The sequence below is a fragment of the Mycetomoellerius zeteki genome, unplaced genomic scaffold (assembly GCF_001594055.1).
Source record: "Mycetomoellerius zeteki isolate Tzet28-1 unplaced genomic scaffold, Tzet1.0 scaffold98, whole genome shotgun sequence".
NCBI lineage: Eukaryota > Metazoa > Arthropoda > Insecta > Hymenoptera > Formicidae > Mycetomoellerius > Mycetomoellerius zeteki.
In genome coordinates this window covers 7,186-28,670 of record NW_017258021.1, presented here as the reverse complement: position 1 = coordinate 28,670, position 21,485 = coordinate 7,186, and the positions used below count along the sequence as shown (strand labels likewise).

General features: G+C 33.6%; 4 protein-coding genes across 4 annotated transcripts in view; 1 reads left to right on the top strand and 3 right to left on the bottom strand.

The window, feature by feature from the left end:
* Window positions 1-1,174: 1,174 nt before the first annotated feature.
* Ublcp1 (Ubiquitin-like domain-containing C-terminal domain phosphatase 1) lies at window positions 1,175-2,764 on the bottom strand. The gene is made up of 2 exons (XM_018460900.1): window positions 2,551-2,764; window positions 1,175-2,097 (listed from the first exon to the last, which is right to left on the bottom strand). Exons 1-2 carry the CDS (start codon window positions 2,708-2,710, stop codon window positions 1,265-1,267), a joined length of 993 nt encoding a protein of 330 aa, XP_018316402.1. The 5' UTR covers window positions 2,711-2,764; the 3' UTR covers window positions 1,175-1,264.
* A 2,137-nt stretch (window positions 2,765-4,901) lies between these two features.
* On the bottom strand, window positions 4,902-10,123 carry LOC108730926 (chorion peroxidase). Its single transcript, XM_018460901.1, has 5 exons — window positions 9,742-10,123; window positions 8,878-9,327; window positions 7,525-8,080; window positions 5,731-6,829; window positions 4,902-5,205 (listed from the first exon to the last, which is right to left on the bottom strand). Exons 1-5 carry the CDS (start codon window positions 9,873-9,875, stop codon window positions 5,012-5,014), a joined length of 2,433 nt encoding a protein of 810 aa, XP_018316403.1. The 5' UTR covers window positions 9,876-10,123; the 3' UTR covers window positions 4,902-5,011.
* Window positions 10,124-12,963: 2,840 nt separating this feature from the next.
* Window positions 12,964-17,641, bottom strand: LOC108730826 (coiled-coil domain-containing protein 142). Its single transcript, XM_018460753.1, has 13 exons — window positions 17,471-17,641; window positions 17,135-17,355; window positions 16,813-16,945; window positions 16,560-16,705; window positions 16,141-16,328; window positions 15,849-16,040; window positions 15,598-15,737; window positions 14,779-15,063; window positions 14,595-14,711; window positions 14,124-14,277; window positions 13,942-14,059; window positions 13,297-13,484; window positions 12,964-13,100 (listed from the first exon to the last, which is right to left on the bottom strand). The coding sequence occupies exons 1-13, from the start codon at window positions 17,639-17,641 to the stop codon at window positions 12,964-12,966; spliced, it is 2,190 nt and encodes a 729-aa protein (XP_018316255.1).
* A 1,780-nt stretch (window positions 17,642-19,421) lies between these two features.
* Window positions 19,422-21,485, top strand: part of LOC108730924 (tubulin alpha chain) — a 3,382-nt gene continuing 1,318 nt past the window's right edge. Inside the window, 5 exon segments of the mRNA XM_018460899.1 lie at window positions 19,422-19,568; window positions 19,710-19,929; window positions 20,094-20,395; window positions 20,999-21,483; window position 21,485. The exon segment at window position 21,485 is cut by the window's right edge and continues 84 nt beyond it. Coding sequence (XP_018316401.1) covers window positions 19,566-19,568; window positions 19,710-19,929; window positions 20,094-20,395; window positions 20,999-21,483; window position 21,485 — 1,011 coding nt within the window. The 5' untranslated portion in view covers window positions 19,422-19,565.

Genomic DNA, 21,485 nt, shown 5'->3' with positions numbered 1-21,485 from the left:
TGGTAAATATATTTTGAATATACGTTTATCATGTTTGATAGAATACAGATCTATAGTTTTAAAGATAGACAAAATTAAAAATCGTATTGTTGGATAAATTAGCTTTATTATACAATTGCAGTTGTATAATAAACTTCTCATATTTTACATTCTTCCGTAATGCTTTAAATCGGTATGAAAAATGTGGAAATAGTATCTTATTTAAATAGTTTAAAAATCGTAATTCTCTAAATAAAGTCGCCAACTAGCATTTAATTATAAAATAGATATTGCATTTACATAATTAGTGCATTACTGTATACATCAGTGTATTAATGATTGAAATACGCTGCATGAAACCCATGTAGGTGTAAACTGTAAACTCGTCGTGTCGAATAAGATTAAAAGTTCGCCAACTCGTACGCGTGACGCAAAGTGTATGTAGCAAATTCTACATGTAGAAAATTTTGCAACATGATGCACAGCACTGGATTCACCCAAGTACGTTATATTATTGCATCTCTCGTGTTGCCCATTTTTATTTAAATCGTTATTACATGTGTATACACAACCAATGATACATTACAAATACATAGAATAAGAAAAATGTGAAAATACGTATGTTTTCGGAAAAGTCACTACATAGATTTGTTCGTGTTGCTTGAAACCTCTAATAATTGTTCTACAATATGCTCTTTATTTCCCGTTTCTTATTTTTTACCTCTTGTTTTTCCCCCCTTTTAGCAACCGTTTTATCAATAATTGTATTTCTTGCTACATATTTCCTGTTTCTTCCGAAGTTCGTTAACTTTTATCTCGGGCGATATAAAACAAAAAACCGGATAAGAAGCAAACAGACAAGATGTAAAAGATAGCAAAAAGCAAAAAACAAACAGAAAACAAAAAGCACATTGTAGAATAGTTTAAAAATTTTTGCATTAAAACGAGATAAATATATATTCGGATATTGAAAGCAAAGATTCTAAGTGCAAAAAATGCAAACAATGCAAACAGACCTAATATCACTGTCATAAATTTTTTTGCAATGAGAGGAAACTGACGCTTAAGTTAATCGTCGTTCTATCCAACGTTGGACAGCCTTGTTTTTCAGTCATGATTTTAAAACATCTGACAAATGCATCTTCTCGTGCATTCACTTCATCGTGCATTCACTTCATCATATACAATCTTGAAGTCACTCTGTCAATCCTCCTCCTGTTAATCAATATATCTCTTCTATCAATCGATTGGTCAAAGTGGCATAAAGAATAAGTTTCGCCAAAATTTATTGTTTATCATTACTGCTAGTCTCTTCACTGCTATGATCATTCTTTTTTGGTTTGTATTCTTCCCATTTTCTATGATTAAGGATTTGAAAGTCATCAACATCGGCTATCAATTCTAAATATCTTGATAGTTTCAGCAGTTCAAAATCTTTGACTCTGCTAGTGTGAGCGTGTTTGAAAGGTTTTATTCTCAATCCCGACTGCGGATTCATTATGAAATTTCGTCTGATATCGTCAAACATTATTGTATTTTTCGCAGAGAACTGCTTGTATTTTCCCCAAATAATACCCAGTGGCTTTACTCCAACAACTCCATATTTTGGTGTATGAACAGTAATCATGGCAAGGACATCCAGATGAAAAGCTATTTTATAGTTCGGATGATTCGAAACTCCTAGAAGCTTCATTTTCTTATTGATCCATCTCATACTAGTCGCTGACCAGATGACTATATCATAATTTTTATAAGCACGTGTCAAGAATCCATGGAGATACGGGCGCATTAGCTGTGCTCCGCTCTCTGCCACTGACCTATGATCAAATAAAGTGTAATCTATGTCCAGTACAAGAAGCTTCTTACCATTTCTTAAAGGATTCAGTTCTGTGATTATATAGCGATCGATTCGTATCTGGATTTTATGTAGATTTATTTCAGCCTTCTCAATCTCTACTTCCTCTTCTTCTATATCTAGATCATTTATTACATCAGGTACATCCTCAGGTGCTTGACTGACCTCAGCAATATCCTCCTCACGTGAACCCATTAACATTAGTTTAAAGCCAGGCTTCAAATTTAATTTGCCGATTATGTCCTCATTTTGCGCTGCTTTGCCTAACAAAGAACAAATTTATAAATATTTTTTAAAAACTTTGTGTATTTAGATTAACAGTATCTATTACAAATTTTCTATTACTAATTTTTCACAATAATAGAAATAATCAATATATAAACTAAAAGAATTGTTACTTCATATATCCTATATACTATTGATATTTTTTTACTTTCATGTACAGGAAAGCAAAATTATTTTAAGGATTGTAAATAGTATTTATAATTTATATAGTCTTATTTTATATAGATATTCATATTATATATATGTATCTATATGCAATATATAAAATATAAGTTAAATAATTGTAATTGATATATACTGGATAATAATTAATAGCTAAATATTTGGCTGTATTTCTTTCAAGACGATAAACTCTAAAATAAATTATTATAGTTACAATAATGACTATATTTATCTGACAAAATTTAGACAAGAATAGTTCAAAATATAACCTTTAAATTTTAAATTTAGCAGTTTCTGACGTTCTGGACGAACACCTGTTTCTCTGTGTATACGCTCTTTCAGAGTAAGAACCGTATCTTCCTCTTGAATATCGAGGATATCGTATTCTTTTCCGCTCCATTTCACTACAATTCTTAATTCACCCTCCATTCTCGCTTTTTCAATCGCATCAATGGAACGCGTGCATTGCGATGTGATCCTAAAAAAGAAACGTCCAGATGCTCCAGATATATTCTTGTGACTGTATTATCGGTAATGCCGGATCTGATTTGAAATTATATCTTTAATTTAGATAAACAGTTGGCTAAAAATATCTAATGAATATATTTTAATAAAATAATAAAATAGCGAAACGTAATGGAACAATGAAATAGTGAAAAAAATTGTTTTTTTTAATTCTATGTTACTGCTGGTATGCGCGGATTTATCATTATCGACCTTATCGATCCTGCGGGTAAATCAGATGTTTAGATCTACTGCATGATCCTTCGAATCATTGGGTGCATTCAGTACCACGACCGCTCACTAAGCGCTCAGTGAGCGCTTGTATCTGTTTGGTCTATATTTTTAGTTCTAACGGAATATGCCAATCAGATGCAAGAGCTCACTGAGCGCTCAGTGAGCAGTGGCTGCGTTCAGCAGAACGTTTGTTTTGCAACTGTTGGAAATTTCCTTCGCGCTAATTGGATCATACTTTTAGATCTAGAAGAATGGTCCTATCTCAGCAGACAATGGGTGCGTTCAGCAGAACGTTTGTTTTGCAACTGTTGGAAGTTTCCTTCGCGCTAATTGGATCATATTTTTAGATCTAGAAGAATGGTCCTATCTCAGCAGACAATCATAAAACGGTTGCAAAACTGTTGAGTCTGCTGAACGCAACCAATCATAAAACTGTTGCAAAACTGTTGAGTCTGCTGAACGCAGCCAGTGTAGTACTGAATGCACCCATTGGGTACTTTCCATTTGATGACACAAGTCGACACAAATGTCGTTTTATCTTTGTTACTCTCTGAATGTCAAGAAGGATAGAACAACGCTTGTGTCGATTTGTGTCGTCAAATGGATGGAAAGCATCCAGATCCAGTGATGCGAATTCCAACCTGCATGCAGCACGCGATCAGCGCCACCGGTGGCGGTCTGACGTAACCGCTAGCCACACACCAAGCCCGTGTCCGTGTGACTTAAGCTGGAAACACAATAGACACAGGCAATAGGCACAGGCAATAGGGAATAACGAGCCGTCCAATCAGAGCTCTGGAGTATAAGTTCGATATTATATCCCAGAGCTGTGATTGGACGGCTCGTTATTCCCTGTTGCCTGTGCCTATTGCCTATAGATGCGTTCCGTATCTTGCATGATGCGCATGATGCATCCATTGTCCTTGTTTAACATTTGGTGAGCAACAAGGATAAACGATGCATTTTGCACATCAATGCGAGAAACGGAACGCACTCTATGTCTATTGTGTTTAAGACTTTATGCCCGTATTCATGAAGACACTTATCGTATAGGTCGCGGACTAAACGCACGGTGTAAACGTAGCCATAGTCAGACCTTATACTTAAGGCTTCCTTAAATTTATCTTTAGATGCTCAGTAGCCAATGAAATAATTCGTAGAGTATCTGAAGCTAAATTTAAGGAAGCCTTAAATATAAAGCCTTACTATGAATACGGGCATTTGGTAGCAGAAGAGTACCGACTATATCGCTCTGACCTTTTCGCACTACGTTCTCATTGGGTGCATTCAGTACCACGACCGCTGAGCGCCTTATCGTCAACCACCTACTCCCTAATTCTTAAGGCATTTCTCCGCAAAATACTTCATTCGATATTCTCGAATTAGAATCGCTAATATATACAATTTAAAATGCAATGAATGAGAAACTGAATTTTTATGATTTTTTTATTTAGTGCTATAAAGAATACATATAAGTCTGTATTCAGAACACGCTGTAATGAGCGCTGATAAAATACATAGTTTGCCCTACTTAGAATTTCAGAAATAAAAAACGCTCATTTATATGAATAAAAGCGCGTTCTGAACACGAGCTATAATATAAAGTACAACGTTAATTCATTCACAAAATTAATTTGCGTTAATTAATTTTGATTATGTCATTAAATTATGTAAAATTTATTGTTATTAAATATATAAAATTTAATATTTTTTAATATATATATATATATTTTTTAAAATTATTTTTTCGATAGTTTATATTATTGTACATATAATCGCATCTGTCAAAAAACTATTGAATAATTAAGCAAAATTTATAAATAATTCATAAAAACACATATTTCCTAATAACACAAATGAAATGATTTTGTAGTGAGGATACATTGAGAAATGTTTTATAGTTGTTAAAATATCTGGGCCACAGGTAAAAAATTTGCAAAATCCAATTAAACAATTTGTATCAATCTATGAGAATTAACTCATATTTAAGTGCTACGATGACGTTAAATTGGAAGTGTGATTTTCTTTCCACGGTTTAAAGGAAGGGCCTGGTATATCTTCGCATGATACTATAGGGTTATCAGTGCCAGCAGAACGCATAACTTGTATCTGAGCATAAGTGATTCCGTCAGAACAATCACATATTAATTTTGCCATCGAACTCTTGCGAATCTCCATGAGTTGATCTGAAATTTTTATAAATGTTACATACTTGTTGCGTTTATTCTTTCTTAACAGTTAAGATTTTGACAGAATAAAATGTTTTATAAATTTCGAAAACCTATCAACAAATATTTAAATAAAATTATATTTACTTTTTTTAAAGGCATGTATTGTGTATTTTATTCATTTCTTATACATATATATATATATGTATATGTATATATAATTAATATAATATATATCTAAGTCTACATTTTTAAAAATCAGGATTGTGATAATGGACGATTATATATAACATATATAATATATATAATTCTGAATTATTTATACAAAAAATAATACAATATATGTTTCTCAAAACAAACGATTTCAACTTTGAATCGAGCCTTTGCACTTTGTAAGCGAAAAATAATGCAATAGAATTTATGTTAAACATACGAATGCGTAAATTAATTATTTTTTGTGAAATTAAAAAAACAAGTAACAAATTTTTTGTTAAGCCACTTTTAAAATCATACTTTATTGTTACTCGCCAAAATTTATCGTACCTTCTGTAAAAGGATATGGTTGTTCGGCAAACTCGTACCAGAAACGATCTCCCTTTTGCAAACGTACGAACTGATCGAGAATCAAGCACGTAAACGTGGGTCCGATTAAATTGTCCGACTCCGGTATTTCCGCTAAAGCGCCGGTATACAAATCTACATCATCCACAGTCTCATAGAGATCTGATATCTGTTTCAGAACTTGATGATCCAAGTAGCCTTCGAGGTCACCAAAAGTTTCCACCTTTCCTAGACCACAATATTCCCGCCATACAGCGTATCCTGGTAATCCATGATCCCGTCCTCGTTGAATATTCAATGACACCAAATCAAGACCGCATGGTACCGTAGAATTAGCCATGGGATCCTCAAAGAGATGATTGGTCAGCTGCGAAGTTACGTGCGTGGAGTACCTCTGAATAACGTTGGTTGTGGCCGAGCTGACTGAACGTCTGATGCCATCCTCGGCGTAAAGGCTATAGGGATTGAACAGCATTTTGTGCAGCTCTATGTAGGACGGTGTGTCCTTTTCAGCGTCCGTCATTCTCATCAATCCCGGTAGTAAGGTGTGAGCGAAACGGAAAGCCGCGGTTGCGAAGTAATTGGCGATCGTTGGGTCGTTCTCTAATTCGTCCGGATTGTGCATCTGCTTCTTGTAGCCCGATATGAGGGGTCTCAAGTCCTGCTCATTCATTCTTTTGTCGCCTACGATAATGGGCAGAAATTCGCGATAAGTGATGTGCTGCAACTGAGCTCCGACAATACGTCGTGTTTCCTGATAGAGCGTCTCATCGTTCCAAGAGGGATTGACCCTAGCCAATTCGTTTGCGATCCTGTTATGCTGTCGGGCCCAAAGAAGGTGCATCGTGGTCAGGTGCAGATTCTCATTCGCCCTGGCATCGCCCGCAGCAAAGCAATATCGGCCACGACGTCGCTCGGTTTCCTGATTGCAACCATCATTGGGATTCATGCTTGGCGGCAGTAGAGTCCTATTGTCGGGGGTGTACTGCATCCTCAAACGACCACCGATGAATTCGCGCAAATTGCAAGCAGTCTCGTTATCGGAGCCATAAATAGCCGAGCCATCAATGAAAGCGCTGACCTGGACGCAACGTTATCTGCATAATCTCTTTCCAGTCTCGATCGCTTTTGGCGATCCGAATAATTTTCAAAACTATATTTATATATCCTTATAAGACGCAATATTCTTTTTGTTAGAATGTTATAGGTATTGAAAATAATATTCATAATATTCCAGGAGTATACTGTGTTCTTATAAGGATAGGTGTAATATATATTATATATGAATAATTTTCAAATCTATGCTTCAAATTTATAACTCTTATTATACTCGTATAATATAAACCGAAATATAATTCGAAACATCAAAATCTATGACAAAGTTACTGACGCTGAGTCTATGAGACCCATTTAATTTATATTGGCTAAAAGGCACTAATTAATTTCAAGGAATAAAAATGATATATTTACATAAAAAAGAATAAATACTAAATTTATTTTAATAACAAGAATAAATTCGCAGATGTAACATAAAGAATATAATTGAGTATGTCCAATAGACTCATCGTCAGATCTGGAGAGTAACAGAAATTTCCCAGTTTCATTAATTTTAAACTGGATATCTATGAAAATTCATCTTTTCAGAAAGAATTCACTGATCTTTTAGTTCTCTCTTTTAGCATTGACATTAAAAGAAGAGACTACAGACTTATTCTTTCAATCAAAAGTTTTAGTTATTTGTAAATCAATTATATATATGAATATGTTTGGGATTACTTGATTGAGCTGTTCTCTAGGACCAAGTTTGCATTGCGGAGCCGGCGCCGATCTCACAAAATCCATGCAAGTTTTGCCAGTCAGGTCGTACACAGGATCACCGGCTTCCACTTGCACGGGAAAACACTCTGGATGTTGCCTTCCTAATGGCGAACAGCATGATATGGAACTTCCATTGACGCCCTGACTGAGCGCGGTCGCAGTAATGTCATGATCCAGGAACTGGCCGAACACCGCCAGCATCACCGTGAAGGACGGATTACTGCTGGCCGAAGGTTTGTGTACTTTCAGACTAACTTCCCTAGCGGAAGGCAATTCCTTTCCGGATCGTGCCTTTCGAGGCGATTCGATTCCGTCGGCGTAATCGGGTGGCAGGGCTCTTCGAAATGGCATCATGCTGGCGCCCCAGCTTCTCGGCCGATTGCAACTGCCATCAATAGTTCGGAATTTACCGGTTTTACAAGTGCGGTAATCGAAGTATCGTTTGCATATATTTTTCGGTAACCAGCCGCTGTCGAAGATAGTATCGATCGCCGATGGTTCATCATGAGTGGACCTCAAACAGAAAAATATCAATGAAATCTTATCCAAAACCAACTAAACATATCATGACTTTACATGATAATTTTATTCGCCAATAAATGGATATTAATTTAAAAATAAAAAATAAAATCTCACATTATACAGGGTGAGTCATTTTAATCGAACCAGGCAAACATCTTGAAAAATATGGCAGATACGGAAAAATGTTTCAGTGAAGGTAACCTTCACGTAACTTTCAAACGACTATCCAATGTCAAACCAATAGTACCATCTTATGTCCCCCTCTAAATTATACAACTTTTGTCTGAAACATTTTTCAATATCTTCCATATTTTTCGAGTGCCCGATTCGATTAAAATGGCTCACCCTGTAGATCTCTATAAATTACAATCGGGAAGTTGTTGAAACTGAATAGCTGTTATTTTGTAATGAGTAGACAAAATGAAACGAATTAAATATTATACTATAGATAATCTCATTTCTTTTTTGGAGTGAGATTTTTGAACGAATAAAAATTGTCACTTTTTATTAAGAACTGAAATATTTTCACTCTCTTAGAGTGAGATTTCACTTCAATAAGAAATGCCATGCAGTCGATCAAACATCGTTCTAATTTTTTTAAACGCTTTTTTTATACAGTACATGAAAATAACATTATATCCTGAATTTTAATGAGAATTATGAGAGAGATTGTTTAAAATAGTTTTAACAATTTAATTTACATATAAAAAGCTTAATAATATTTTTCCTTAAAAAATTAAAGATCTGTGTCATATTTATGACACTTTACAAAATAAAACAAAGTCTTACCTCATTTTCTCGATCATTTTCGTCGCCGCAATTTCGCCCACCGCTGCTAAAGCAAGAGTGCTAACGTTGGAACATGTGCTCACTGCGTGACGATGTCTGGATTCAGGAGATGAAGGTAACAACGGTGACTTCGCGGCGATTATATCCGCAGATAGACGATCTTTTATCGCCTGTTCGCCAGCTCGTAATCCCTGGGTGTATTCCATTTGGCTGAGATGTTTTGTTGAGTTATTGATATCTTCTTTAGATATTAAGATAGAATTGGGCTCAGCTGTGGCACTAGTGGTGCTGCTGAAGGCTACGTGCGAAATAGACTCAAGTACCAATCCTAATCTCAAGGCACTACCTAAACTGTCAGGAGTCGTTGCATTGTCATTCGCAGGATTAGTGGAGTTGGTATGGCTCATGGAGTAGCTGACGGATACTATCAAAGCCATGGTGAAAACCACTCTGTGAAATCGTGAAGAATCGTGAATCGTATTGAAAAATCTAATCTCTCGGTAATTTTAATTTCTCTAATGTGCGATATTTTTAGCATGTAATTTACTTTTAGTAATCCGATCAAATTCTTATGTTTACTGATAGCTCGATGGAGATTAGAGATCCTATAATTGTTATATTGAAGTTTAAACTACTAGATATTTATTTCTGACTTCTGCACCTTTTTTTTATAAAATAGCAAGTTTGTTGATTTAACTGCAGTTTTTGTAAAATATGTATATAATTTATCCCTAAAAATTAAATTTAAACGTAAAAAATAAGAATTTGGATGTAATTTGGTAATCTTATAATTTGGAAATTTTTCTACCAGAAATTATTTAATTTATTTTCTTCGATCCTATTTTGAATATGATCCACACTTACATAAGGATGCCGCAGACGCAACATTGAAACTGTCGTAGTCGCGTTCTTCGAGTCCTTAACAGGCTGGCGAATTCAATATGATCCATCGAATCCGCAGATCTTCTTAGAGGCGTTCTTTCTGTGATACCGCGCATTTTGTCGCACAGAAACACTTAGGTTAAATAATGTATAGAATTCTGTCTTCAGCGACAAGCGAGGTTCCTTCTTGCGTGGTAATTTGATCCTCTCCTATATGACACACCTTGCACGACTAACACCTCTCTAGTATGAGTAATCGATACGTATAGGTACCCGAGCTTTTCCGGTATCACATTTATAACGAATAATTATAATTAACTATGATTCCAGTAATTAAACAATAACAGTAATAAAACAACACTTCACCCTCGTTTGAAGGAAACTCTCTCGAGAAATTCTCAATGAGAGAAAACCGATACATTCAAAATAATTTTTAATCAAGAATTTTCCTGAAATTTTAACGCGTCGCTGTCATTTATAAAATTTTAGGCGTGCATTTATTTTTATATTTTGTCGATATGGCTGAAGAAAAGCAAAGTCCAATAAATTTAAGTTCTTAACTTAAAGTGAATTACTTGGTTCACACGCTCGCGCAGGCAATCTGATTACACAAGGTGAATCGAGAATCGACAGTCGGGAGTGAAACATGAGTTGACTTACGTATTTTTATTTTGCGGTATAACACAACGAGTTTGTGTCTTAAAATGCAAACGATCATGCATCATAGAGATGATTTACAACAATTATGAGTGTGTTTTCTTGCAGTCAGTATGGAAATATAACTACGATATGTAAAATAAAATAATATAATAAATCGTTTGTTAAGTAATTTAATTTTACATGTCTAAAACAAAATTAAAACTGGAATGCATCTACAAGATAAATCGGAAAGTTGTTGAAATTAAACAGTTATTATTTTGTTATTAATGAACAGCAATTAAACTCACTGCACTGCAGAAAAATTATGTTATTTTTATTAACACATAGTACACAAAAAGATATATATTTATGAATTTGTAATAAAAACATAAAAATTCGAAAAGCTGGCTGATTGCATATGATTGAATAATGTGTGTTTGAAAGATTTCAGCATTGGCAAACATTTCAATGAAAGGAATTCACCTGGAAATTACTTTTTCAAAAATGTAGTTACAATTATTAATGTTACAAAGCATATTCAACAGTTTGCAAAAGCACCTCGATTATCATGCAAGTACAGATAATTATCATTTTGAAAACATATCACTGAGTCATGTAATTAACTAAATTCGAGTTCTGCTGCAGGTTCTTTTTTAATATATCTGAGCATTAATTTAATATAATGATTATATTATTTACATATTTTGTGTTAAATTGATATACAATATTTTTTTGTGTTTAAATAACATAATTTAAGAGTAAGTAAACAAATAACATAAAAATAATATATTTTAAGATAAGCGAATAAAATATACTAATTAAATTAATATAAAATATATTAATTTAATTAACACATCATAGCGTAGTCAAGTTATCAAAAGATATAGCAGACACTCACAAATTTCAGAGCTCTCTCTCTCTCTCTCTCTCTCTCTCTCTCTAAAAAATATTTTTTATACCTATGGATATGACAAAGGAGATATTTATCCAAAAGCATAAAAACTGTAACATCCCAAAACGGAGTAATTTGGCCGGGTAAACTGTTTCTAAATAAAACACGAGATCCACAATGAATGGATTATTTAAAACACGTGAAATATATTAAATTTAATACAAATTTTTCATCTATGTGTGTGTGTGTGTGTGTGTGTGTGTGTGTGTGTGTGTGTGTGTATTTCTTAATTTTGTGCACTATGTGTTAATGAAAACGATATTTCTTTTGCAGTTTAATGATTGACTAATTTCATTTCGTTTATTCATTACACAAAAGAACAAATATTTAACAATTGATTAGCAACTTCTCGATTGCACTTACAATTAGTCAATTTCCTATATATATTTATATACGTAATGTAACACTAAACACTATATCCTCAGTATTACGTCAACATTTCAGACTCTATATTGCATAAAGTTTCTATCAAGATTGATACTAATACCGTGACGACGACAATGAACGCAGACATTTGACTGCTAGAACGGCAGACGATGCCGCGGTGTGTAATGCCACACATCTTGTACCTACGTAACGTAATACGCCGTCGTATTATGGAAAGGCTTCCGCTCTTTGTTGGGTTTCTCGAGAATATAAATCTATATCGACAACAAATGATCGTAATTTGCGCACATTAGCTGCAGATGAATTTTATTAACGTACTCAATGAACACACATTATAATACTCTGATAGAAATTTAATGCAGTTTTCGATTGGTCATTATAATCAGTTGTACTGATTTTTGTCTAATAATTGAAGAAGAAAATTATTCTTATTATGATACCAATAAAGATTTACGCTTTTCTCGCAGTTTTCTGCACAGTAAAGAAGTACGAAATCTAAATTCAGTTACTGAGCAGTAAAAGAGAGTAATAGATTTAAAAAAAAACTGAAAAAACCTATGTAATATGAATTATATTTATTATATATACGAGTAATAGCGTTTTTTTTTCACTGGTAGAACTGGTGCGCACACAGTGCACATTAAAGCTGTTGTACATTAATCTAATTTGAATGTAAAAGTGAGATATCTCAATTAATAAAATACCCAATGTATTTTTTATCAAATACCACAATATATTGAGGATTTTGCGGTTTAAATGCACATCTTTACGTTGATTTGTGTATGTACAATGGCTTTAAAGTGCTGAATACGCACCAGCTGTGCCAATGAAAAATATAAGTGTTTAGATACAATGAAAAGTACAGGCAATAGTAACAGGGAATAAAGCACAGCGAATAGATATCAATCAATCAAAAATCACTGCAGCGTATTACTATATATATATATATATATATATACAATTTCTTATTGTGTCTCTTTTAATGAAATCTATAGCCTGTATGTTATTTCCTATTCTTATTGTAGCTTTAGCGAACATAGAAATGTTGCTGCAATATTTCATCAATATTTTATAAAATATTGCAATCTTTCAAAATATTGCTGCAATGTTGTTGCAATGTTTTATGCTATGGGAGTCGAGCCGTTGTATTTAACAGTTTATAAAATAATTTTGGGGAAAGAGAACGTGAGACATAATTTCAATTGACGATTTATTGTTTACTTTCTTTATTCCATACAGCAAAAATTGTATCGCTTAGGAGCGCGCAATTCAAGCCACTGTTCTTGATTTGGAACGTACATTTCAGCTGGCATGCGTTCGAGACCTGGAGATTCAGGAGATCCACGCTCGTTCGTTCTTCGAGCTAAAACCGCAAAATAGCAGGAAAAAAGACTTAATCTCTCCTTGAGGAAGCATCAGTAAAGATTTAGATTCCCATCGTTAATAAAAAAATTTTTAGAGATGCTACATATGTAATGAAAAGAAAACACACATTTTGATATCGATTTATTTGCGATTGAATCTCGTTGAAAATTGCAAATATCTTTAATTTAATTTACCCAATCGTTTACGCATAGCGATAGCTTCACCCGGGTGCCTCAATAAAAGCCGACCAACGCCTTCGCAACGACGTAGGACCTCGTTCTTCAATAAATGATTCCTGACGTTTTGTGAAATAATCGAACACTCAGTGACCCACGTCGATACATACGCGAAATCCGTCAACAATTGTTGCGCACCGTATTCGCTGAAATTTTATTTTAATAAACAATACAATGGGGGATATAGAAATGTTAACAAGCGTTAACAATATTAAAGGGATGCTGGAGTGACTAAATTATCACATTATAGTCGTATAAAAATCTTCGAATTGACTGAATGAAATACAAAATCCTTTTATAGGATTAAAGTAGACGCAAAATTAGGAAGTGGTGCAGTGGACCTTATACTAAAATAAAAAGATTAAAAAAATTTTTAACATTCTTTCGATTTTAGTATAAAATCCACTGCACCACCTCCTAATTTTGCGTCTACTTTAATCCTGTAAAAGGATTTTTTATTCCGTTCAGTCCATTTGAAGATTTTTATACGACTGTAATGTGATAATTTGGTGACTCCAGCATCCCCTTAAAAAATATAAATTTCACTTCTGTATCGCATCACGAATAACTTCAACTGAGATATCGAGCAAATAAAAAATTTACCTGAACTTGATGCGGTGTAGATAAATATAATCAAGCCATGCCTCGCACATTATTCGTAGAATCATGTTGGATGTTTCATGGTCCTCTATCACTTCCAACACTGGCAGCAATACTTTTTCTACAATAATTTCAATCATATTATTTCATGATAATAGTAGAATAATAACAGAAGAAACATATACCAAAATAAGTTTCCACATAAAGACTAGCCGCCACCGGAGATGTGCTGCTGTTTCTTCTCCAATAATTCGGTTGTGGAAAACACATATGCAAATTCGCGAGGCTGATCACGCGACATATCTTGGCAAGCGTATCGATGCACTTAGCAGAGCAAATCTATGGAAATAAAGAAGCATAAAATCATCAGTTTTATAAGCAGTAGAAAGAGATCCAAAGATTATTATAAACATTATTATTATATTCGCAAAAGAAATCTTTTTCGATTTTGACGGTATTAAATTTATTTCGATAAAAATTTATTGTCTCTATCATAAAACTAATATTTAGGATTTTATCTATATGAAAGATGTTGATAAAAAGATATTCAAGTTATTTGTGTACGGTTAATTTATTCATAACACATCGGAAAGTCTTTTCTTCAAAGATCTTTTTTATTCATTTATGTCTGAAATTCAACTAGTTTAATATTATACCTGAAGTAATTCAATGTTTGCCTTGACTTCAGAAACGATCTTCGCTCTCATCTTCGTGCACACATATACTTGGACACTAATAGAATTCATGGACAATGCGGTTGTGTGATCAGCGAGCTAAAATTAATCGATGAAAAATAAATATAATGTATTTTCCTTATAAAAAACATTTAAAAAGTAATACCTTGAGATAAGACAGCTCTTCAAGGCAGTTTACTACGTCACCCTTGACTAGGAGAAAAAGTACGTCCAGATCCCAAGTGTGGGCTATAATCTTGGTCTCCTGAATGGCCCACAATCTCGCCGTGTGCACCGAGTGATCCATTCTGTGCAACACGACAATTTGCTCCGACAATGGCAGTTCTACCAATGGTGCTCCTATCACCCATTCGCCGCCTACCTCGCATTCGTTGCTGAGGGTCACCAGCAGCTGGAACAGCTCGACAAACATTTGACCAGTGTCGGTTCCCTACAAAAACAATTAATTTGAATGGTTATTTGCCATCTACTCTAAAAAAATGGTTTTTTTAAGTATCTAAAATTTAACTAAATACGAAAAATTAAAATAATTTTATTGGAATTATCAAAATAATTATATAAGACGCTTAAACTGGTAATAAGAACATCAGAACATCAAAACATTACTTATCATGCTTAAGTTTCTTACATAATTAATTTAATAATTCAACAAAATTATTTTCAGTTCTGTATCTATCTAATTTTTTTTAATACTTCAACAAACTCGTTCTTTCCATGTAGAAAATTTATCCTTTTCCTTCTTTTTCTATTATTGTTCTTTCTGCTACAACTATAATCTTTCTCCTACGTTTATTAAACGCCCGGGAAAAAATGTTTCATATATAATTATATAAAAAATTGACATATTTTATATACAATTATATACATATAATTATATATAAAATATGTCCATACATATAACATTTTTTCCCTGGCAGACATCTCTGAAATTCTAGAATGAAAGTTTTCTTTATAAAATACCAACCTCTGTTGCTGACGGCTTCGAACGGCACTCAAAGGCCGAGGTGTAGGCTAATCTAAACGTTTGGTCCCAAGCAGTGATGGTCGTATGATATCCGAGCGCATCGCATAAATTTTGCAGCGCTGATCTAACCGTAGGCGGGACTAAAATTTTAAAGATAATAATATCTTGTAAAGATTGTAATATAATAATGTTCTTTTCCCAAGGACAAAATTAAAAATAAGAAGTGATTTTAAATAAAAAGATATCCTTACTCTCATTCCCTTGAATAAATTGTCGCAACCAATCCTTGAGATGCTGAGCGCCGTGGCTGTGATGAGTCGCAAGGGCTTCTCGTGACCACCACAGTATCACATGATCTAAAATACTAGACAATGCACCCCATGCCACCTCTTGATAATAGTTCTTTACTTTCTTTATCGCGCTGCCTCTCAATTTTGTCTCGCCTAGTGAAATTTTGAATGTGTCGCTTTGACTATTTTATTACATTTTGTTATAAATAATTTAATATTAAGAGATAAGTCTTTACATTTATTCGGACTGTACCTTTGCTAGTCTTCAAGGCATCCGTGCCAAGCAATTGGGGTGATATTTCTTGTACAACATTTAAGAGTCTAAGGATCTGCTCGTTTTGCGTGTTTACGAGTGCCTGTACACTTTCAATATTGGATGTCTCCACTTCAGACGTCGAAGTCGCACTTGTGATTGGTGGCGTTAAATGCCTTGTAAGAGCGCTATAATTTGAGAGAGTTTATAATAAATGTAACAGAGGTACATTTGATTAAGTTGTAATTTAAAAAACGGTCATGACAATAATTTGATATATATAATAATAATAATATGAAAAAATGTAAAAATATATTATAATTATAATAAGATCAATATATATATATTATATATATAAAGATTTATTATTGCATATAAAATCATACTTTGGAACAATAATAATACTGACGCAAACTAACCGATAGATTTCAATACTAGAACTTTCTGAAACATCTACATCGTTCGTTGCAGATACAGGCTCGATTTTTTCATGGGGTTCATAATTTGCCAGAAGACAATCAATAAGTTCGTGACAAGATTCCTCTGCTCTGTTCTTTGCTAAAATCTAAAATTATTAATGTAATGCTGTATTCAACTTAATCATATTTGTTAAAAAAAAATATCAATTTTTCATTGCTAAAAGGTATACATAATGAATATTAGAATACTCACTTGCAATGTTTTGGTAACGGAGAGCTTCTTCAAAGGCTCCAACATAGATGGGCAATCGTTGTAAAAGACATTGACAGACGAATCTGACACGTCTCGATTCATATCGAGAATTTTATTGTAACCATTTATTAATCTGCAATTTGCCCATTATAATTTGTTAAAGCATTTGGCAGTATTAGAAAAATTTAAATGTATCAAGAAAAAATTCTATCGAAAAAAATTAATTCTTCAATATAAAAAAGCAATTAAAATAAAGTAAAAATGAAATTAAAGCAATACATAATTAATGCAATAGAAAGAATTATTTCCATTTAACTTTCACCTAAACACTATTCTTATGTTCTCATCATTTTTGCAATCAACAATGTCATTAATCAAATTTTGGGTGAACTTTGCGATTACATTTAATTTGCGCTTTAATACTATTGACAGGTGATTTATTTTATATTTGTATATCGGATGACTACTTAATTCCTCCGGATTGCACGTTGATTTGTAACTTTCTATTAATTCCTCTAGATTATCTATCACTTCCTCAAATATCTGTAAAATACATAAAGCAATTAACTGTCCACATAGTTAACTATCATTTTATATATTTATCACTTTATATATTTATTGATAACAGAAAAGAAAACATTTTTGCTATAAAGGAGACCTCTTGATCGCAAGTGCGAGCCTCCGCAGAATCCTCGATGATTAAAGCTATACATCCTGCAAGTTTTCCCATTTTTTCGTCCAAAAGAGAAGCATCTATGAGCCATTTGTCGAGGGCACCATCAGAAAGCGGTAGCCACTTTGCGATGTTTGCTCTGTAATTAATATCCATCCGTCGATGCGTTAATCACGCTAATGATGACCTTTAATTATATTTCTCCTTAGTTAGTGTTTAAAAAAAATTTCTTTTGTCATTTTAAAAATATTACTTTGAATTAATCCTTTTTTCACCAGATTGCATTTTTAATACTTATTTAAAAATGTAATTCAATTAAAGAACATAATTCAACATTTATTTATTTAGTTAATAATGCACTTCTTGCTTTGAACGCGGTTTTATTCCTACACGATTGATATCTCTTGATGAATTCATGGATCGCACATCACTTCTGCGAAATCATATTGGGCAGTGAAAATGAATTATACATTGGTTGATTGTATAAAAACTGTAGCTATACACTAGTCGTAGGAAAACGATTTCTAGATTGTATAATAAACAGATTTAATTATGCAGTCGGAATTATGTAATCGTTTCTTCGAAAAGATAGCTTTGTCCACGGTTCGCTAATTTGCTCGACATTTTATCTATTTTAGAGATGGTATCAACTATTGTCACTTTTAATGGGAATGGCAGGTATTGTACTACAGAACACCAACACGCGCTCTTAGTTGCCACGGATACGTCTGACGCATGGCAGAAATATATATCGGTACGTACATATATGTATACAAGCAACCCGTTTTTAGCACCCTATTTGTTCAGGTTCAAATTTCTATATTAATTTTGTTCATAGCAATTTTGCCAAGCGTCGAAATTTAACAATATTTATTGAATTTAACTCTAATAATTTCTGAAACATTAAAATATAAAACAAAAATTACGTTAAAATACTGTAAAGTTGCAAAATATGAATATAATATATTAATGAATGTAGCAGGTATTAATGTATATATTAATGAATGTACGTTTGGGGAGACGCTATTTGTGTCATTCTATCCTCGTTTTATGTCTAATAGACGATACAAACAAAATGACACAAATAGTGCAATAGCGTCTTCTCGAACGCATTCAATATATCATATTTATATCAATCTTTTGTAGTTCCATATATTATAAGTATATATATTAATTTGTATATATAATTTGTATACAAGACATTGAACCAGGTGCGACATTAAACATATTACAATGTATTTCATAAGAAAATTACATTAATAGGTTTGTAATTTATTAAATGTGAAAATTAATCTGTAAGTTATCATTTCTAAATCCACTGAAGAGAGATGGCTTAATGTAAACCGAAACGTTTTCCTATGATTATAATTTTCTTATTATAAAATACATTATAATTTGATAGGACAATAAACATCGAGCCTGGCTCTTTATAATTGATAAGTTTAAATATTAATTCGCTAAGTTTTATTTAGATATTAATTTTCAAATAATATTAGCATGTCACGCAAAATATATATATATTTATAAAGTTCTCCATCTAATTGATTAATTTAAAAAATTAATATAAATAAAAAATTAAAGAAATGATAGAAAAATGTCTCAATTTCGAAATTTTCTGGCTTTCTCGGCATAAACTCGTCCACCTCACACACACGTACGTATTAATTATACGTATACTTTAATTAATTCCCGAAAAGAATTTTCGAATCTGTAAAAGAAAAAAGTAATTATTATACGTAATTGTTATCGTTTAGTCGGTAATACGACTTTAGAATCTCCTTAAGCATAAGTAAACAAAGATCACATTCGATCATAACAATCTGGAAACATGGTAGTATTTCGGCGCTAAGACATTATTATTTCACGTTAAAGAAATTATATTCGATCTCCGTGAAGTTCAATCGTAACGGTTACCAGAGCAACAAAAATATAAATTGCGAGTGTTTTTTTCCAGGGTAGCTCATGGCCGGCCTCCAAATTTATCGTGTTTAAGTTCAAAATTTAATTAAAATTTCGATTTGACGATTCATCCAAATTTTCATTGTGTAACATCAAGAAAAGTTCAATTGAAAAAATCAAAATGGTATGGAAAATTAAAATTATGTTTTCTTTAGCCAATTCTTGACTCTGAAAAAAATTACAAAATTCTATGAAGTGTGAATTAGATGAAGTGCATCATCAAGAGTTTATAATTAACGTAAAATACGCTACATGTGATTTACAGCGCGAGTGTATATCGATGCATGTGGGCCAAGCGGGCGTCCAGATGGGCAACTCCTGCTGGGAGTTATATTGTCTGGAACACGGCATCCAGCCGGACGGGACCATGCCATCTGACAAGGCTTCCGGTTCAAATGATTGCTTCAATACCTTCTTCAACGAGACGAGCTCCGGCAAGATGGTACCGCGTGCTGTAATGGTTGATCTCGAGCCGACTGTCGTCGGTTAGCTTATTATAATTTATCATCACAGAGAAAATTATTTATAATAATAATATTTTAATTATTTATAATAATGATAATATTATTATATAAACATTTTATATAATCGTTTTTTTTTTGGCACAATATATATAGCTATAGCTTGAAAATTATTATTATTCCCACAGATGAAATTCGGATGGGAACGTACAGACAATTGTATCATCCAGAACAATTAATTACTGGCAAAGAAGATGCTGCCAATAATTATGCTCGCGGTCATTATTCCATCGGGAGTGAGATTATCGAGTCCGTGGTGGACCGAGTACGCAGACTGACCGATCAATGCACCGGTCTGCAAGGTTTCTTTGTTTTTCATTCATTTGGAGGTGGCACAGGGTCGGGTTTCACGTCTCTGCTTATGGAAAAGCTGTCCGATGATTACGGCAAGAAGAGTAAATTGGAATTTGTCATATATCCGGCGCCACAAGTGAGTTCAGAAAAGTTAGATCGATTTACACATTTTTGCAGGAGAATCTAATTAGTTCTCGCTTTTTCATTTTGTGAGAAATGATGAGATTAAAATAAATTGAAGAACAGAATCTATTTTTTAATTAAATTTATAAATAAGTATTTTACAATAATCAAGTATAGCAATCAAGATTAATAAAGATAAAAATAAGCGAAATCACTTAGCGAATTAATTAATTCTTTCTGTCTCATGTTGTGAGAAATGATGAGATTAAAACGAATTAAAAATTAATCTTTTTCTTTCTTAAATTTCTAGGTAAGTATTTACAGTGATCAAGATTAAGGCCCGGTTCCACCAATGTATTAGCGTTTTCGAATGGAGTAGGTTTGAATCTAATCTTGGTCGGATCGATGACGTCGATTCGATAAAGAATAAATTGAACCGAGATTAAAGTTAATTTTACATTAGTGGAACCAGGACTAATAAAGATAAAAATATAGTAAAATAAATTTTAAAATTAATCTCTAGTTGCGAGATCTGGAAACACATGATCTTGCAAAATAAAGATTTAGTACGAATAGTAATAATTCCTGTTAAAAAAATACACATGGTTATTTTCAGGTATCTACCGCTGTGGTGGAGCCTTACAATGCGATATTAACAACACACACGACAATCAGTCACTCTGATTGCGCGTTTATGGTGGACAACGAAGCGATTTATGATATTTGTCGGCGCAAGCTCGGCATCGAGCGACCCTTGTACGCAAATCTGAACCGGCTGATCAGCCAGGTGGTGTCGTCGATCACAGCATCCTTGAGATTCGACGGTGCCCTGAACGTCGACTTGACCGAGTTCCAAACGAATCTGGTGCCCTACCCCCGCATACACTTTCCCTTGGCGACCTATGCCCCGGTAGTGTCTGCAGAAAAGGCTTACCACGAAGGCATATCGGTCGCAGAGATCACTTCCGAGTGCTTCGAGGCCGCAAATCAGATGGTCAAGTGCGATCCGCGCGAGGGCAAGTACATGGCCTGCTGCCTCCTGTACCGTGGGGACGTCGTGCCGAAAGACGTCAATGCCGCGATCGCCGCTATGAAGGGAAAGA

What these genes read in the sequence shown, in the direction of transcription:
- Ublcp1 (XM_018460900.1), bottom strand. Translation starts at nt 2,710, where the DNA reads ATGGAGGGTGAATTAAGAATTGTAGTGAAATGGAGCGGAAAAGAATAC. An exon ending in GCTAAATTTAAAATTTAAAG is followed by an intron (nt 2,098 to 2,550) that starts GTTATATTTTGA and finishes GTTCTTTGTTAG; the next exon opens with GCAAAGCAGCGCAAAATGAG.
- LOC108730926 (XM_018460901.1), bottom strand. Translation starts at nt 9,875, where the DNA reads ATGCGCGGTATCACAGAAAGAACGCCTCTAAGAAGATCTGCGGATTCG. An exon ending in AAAATGATCGAGAAAATGAG is followed by an intron (nt 8,081 to 8,877) that starts GTAAGACTTTGT and finishes TTTCTGTTTGAG; the next exon opens with GTCCACTCATGATGAACCAT. An exon ending in ACCATATCCTTTTACAGAAG is followed by an intron (nt 5,206 to 5,730) that starts GTACGATAAATT and finishes TAAAAATTTCAG; the next exon opens with ATCAACTCATGGAGATTCGC.
- LOC108730826 (XM_018460753.1), bottom strand. Translation starts at nt 17,641, where the DNA reads ATGGATATTAATTACAGAGCAAACATCGCAAAGTGGCTACCGCTTTCT. An exon ending in TCTAGTATTGAAATCTATCG is followed by an intron (nt 16,329 to 16,559) that starts GTTAGTTTGCGT and finishes CTCAAATTATAG; the next exon opens with CGCTCTTACAAGGCATTTAA. An exon ending in CTACACCGCATCAAGTTCAG is followed by an intron (nt 13,485 to 13,941) that starts GTAAATTTTTTA and finishes ATAAAATTTCAG; the next exon opens with CGAATACGGTGCGCAACAAT.